Source organism: Empidonax traillii, unplaced genomic scaffold (assembly GCF_003031625.1).
Source record: "Empidonax traillii isolate 1590-97213 ecotype Southwest subspecies unplaced genomic scaffold, ASM303162v1 scaffold3188:size27256, whole genome shotgun sequence".
NCBI classification, from domain to species: domain Eukaryota; kingdom Metazoa; phylum Chordata; class Aves; order Passeriformes; family Tyrannidae; genus Empidonax; species Empidonax traillii.
This window is the reverse complement of record NW_020958381.1, coordinates 22,481-24,939: the sequence shown is the minus strand read 5'-3', so window position 1 is coordinate 24,939 and position 2,459 is coordinate 22,481. Positions and strand designations below refer to the sequence as shown.

Genomic DNA, 2,459 nt, shown 5'->3' with positions numbered 1-2,459 from the left:
GTTTGGTCTTGCCAGTGCAGGGAGGATCAGAATCTGAATTGAAAATCTGGAGTTGGGTCTGGGGTTGTGGTTTTAAATTAACAGGAGTGAGACAGAGCGGTGCCACCCACTGAAAACCCTGGGGGAGGAATAGGAGAAGGGATTTTTAGCCTGAAAACAGTGGTGGTCTGGGAAATGCCATCAGATGTTGAAGCAGTGGGTTCCAAAGGGTTTCTTAGGAAAGAGGAGAATTAACAGCCTGAAAACTAAACTGGACAAAGTTCTCACCTGAATAATTTCCACTTTGTAATTCCCCCATTTGCCCTTTGCAAGTCCTTAATTTGCCCTTTGCCCTCTGTAATTCCATTTGCCCTTTCTAACTCCCACTTCTACCCTTTATAATTCCCATATTTACCCTTTATAACTCCTCAATTTACCCTTCATAATTCCCATATTTATCCTTTATAGCTGCCCCATTCACCCTTCATAATTCCCATATTTACCCTGTATAACTCCCCCATTTACCCTTTGCAATTCCCCCATTTCCCAACCCCCCCATACCCATTGTGCAGCCCTTTTACCCAAACCTTGCTATTTAATATATAAATTCCTCCTGTTTTAACCCTGTCCTCTCTCCCCCCATTTCAGGTGTGGCTCTATCCCATATATTTAATATAAATACATAAATTCCTGCTGTTTTAACCCTGTCCTCTCTGCCCCCATTCCAGGTGTGGCTCTGTCCCATATATTTAATATAAATAAATAAATTCCTGCTGTTCTAAGCCTGTCCTCTCTCCCCCCATTCCAGGTGTGGCTCTATCCCATGTATTTAATATAAATACATAAATTCCTGCTGTTCTAACCCTCTCCCCCCATTCCAGGTGTGGCTCTATCCCATATATTTAATATAAATACATAAATTCCTGCTGTTCTAACCCTGTCCTCTCTGCCCCCATTCCAGGTGTGGCTCTATCCCATGTATTTAATATAAATACATAAATTCCTGCAGATTTAAACCTGTCCTCTCTCTCCCCCCATTCCAGGTGTGGCTCTATCCCATGTCTCCCTTCCACGAGTGCTGCCTGCCGGGGTTGATGTGCCCCGAGCCCTTCGCCGTCACCTGCAACGAGACCTGCGTGATCCGATACCCCGACACCGTGGTGGACATCGTGGAACCCGACCACCCTCCCTACTCCCTCATCTACCCCGGCCCCACCCTCACCACCTTCCCCCAGCGCACCATCGTGGGATCCACCGGCCTGCCGGACCTCAGGAGCTTCCTGGGCTCCCGGGGATCTCTTGGGTTCAGGGGTATGTTGGGTGCTGGGGCAGCTTTGAGCTCAGGAGCGGCGTTTTCTAACGCAGGGAACTTTAATTTTTTCCCCCCTCCCTTATCCCGACTGTTTCGTTGTAGAGCTCGCAGGCCAGCCTAAAGCCAGCATGGATATCTGTGGATAGACTGAAAAGCAGATGCTGAGAACGCTAAAGAGCCCGACTAAGTTTATGGATAATGGATTAGAGAGAAGTGCTGAGCTGCCGAGGTTCCCAGTGGAGTCAATAAAGCCAGGGCTTCCTGGCACTTAGACCTGCCTGAGGATTAGAAAGCCCCAAACTCCCAAGAAACTGAAATTTCGCCTCTGAGCCGAGTCAAAATTAGGACGAAACAAAACCCCCCAGAATTTTTCAAGAAACCAGATTTTTCAAAAAATCTCTATTTTTTTTTTTTTCTCTTGGTTTGGTAAAAACTGTGTGTCAATAAATTCGTTTTTATGCCAACACTGATGTTCTATTATCGATTTATCTCCAAATAAAAAAAAGTGTAAAATGCATCAAAAGAATGGGACTGAAAATCCTGGGTTCCAAAATGAAAGTTGATCGAAATTCAGACTCATTTGTAAATTTTGCTGAACCAGCATTAAAAAACCAACCAACCAACCAACCAACCAACCAACCAACCAAAACCAGCTCTACTTGGCATTTCTTAAAAATTAGGTATTTGTAAGTCTTTCTTTTGCTTTAGTTCTGCTTAGGCCCACAATGTAATGCTTTCCCAGCTTCTTTTTCTGCCTTTGTCTTATTTGATACAAGCCAGGGCAAAATCAAAAATATCAAGTAATTGTAATTGCAGGTTCCTTTTTTTTTTTTTTTTTTTTTTTTTTTTTTTTTTTTTTTTTTTTTTTTTTTTTTTTTTTTTTTTTTTTTTTTTTTTTTTTTTTTTTTTTTTTTTTTTTTTTTTTTTTTTTTTTTTTTTTTTTTTTTTTTTTTTTTTTTTTTTTTTTTTTTTTTTTTTTTTTTTTTTGGCCAAATCCTTCAGATCAAAGAAGAGCAATCTATGCAAAATCATGGAACTGGGGCTTCCTTCACTGAAGACCCTCCTGAAAGCCTTTGATTATATCCAGATAGCTTTGCTCTCCTGTGTATCCAGCTTTTCGTTCCCATTAAATTCTGTCTTGCAGCAGCACTTTTGGGTTTTCCTTTCT

General features: G+C 41.5%; 1 protein-coding gene across 1 annotated transcript; it reads left to right on the top strand.

Moving 5' to 3' along the window:
* Positions 1 to 988: 988 nt before the first annotated feature.
* Positions 989 to 1,787, top strand: LOC114072429 (beta-keratin-related protein-like; the record flags this gene model as incomplete). The annotated part of the gene is made up of 2 exons (XM_027910327.1): positions 989 to 1,290; positions 1,394 to 1,787. Coding segments are annotated over 2 exons (346 nt in total), but the record flags the coding sequence as incomplete, so codon positions are not given.
* Between the last annotated feature and the right edge of the window lie 672 nt (positions 1,788 to 2,459).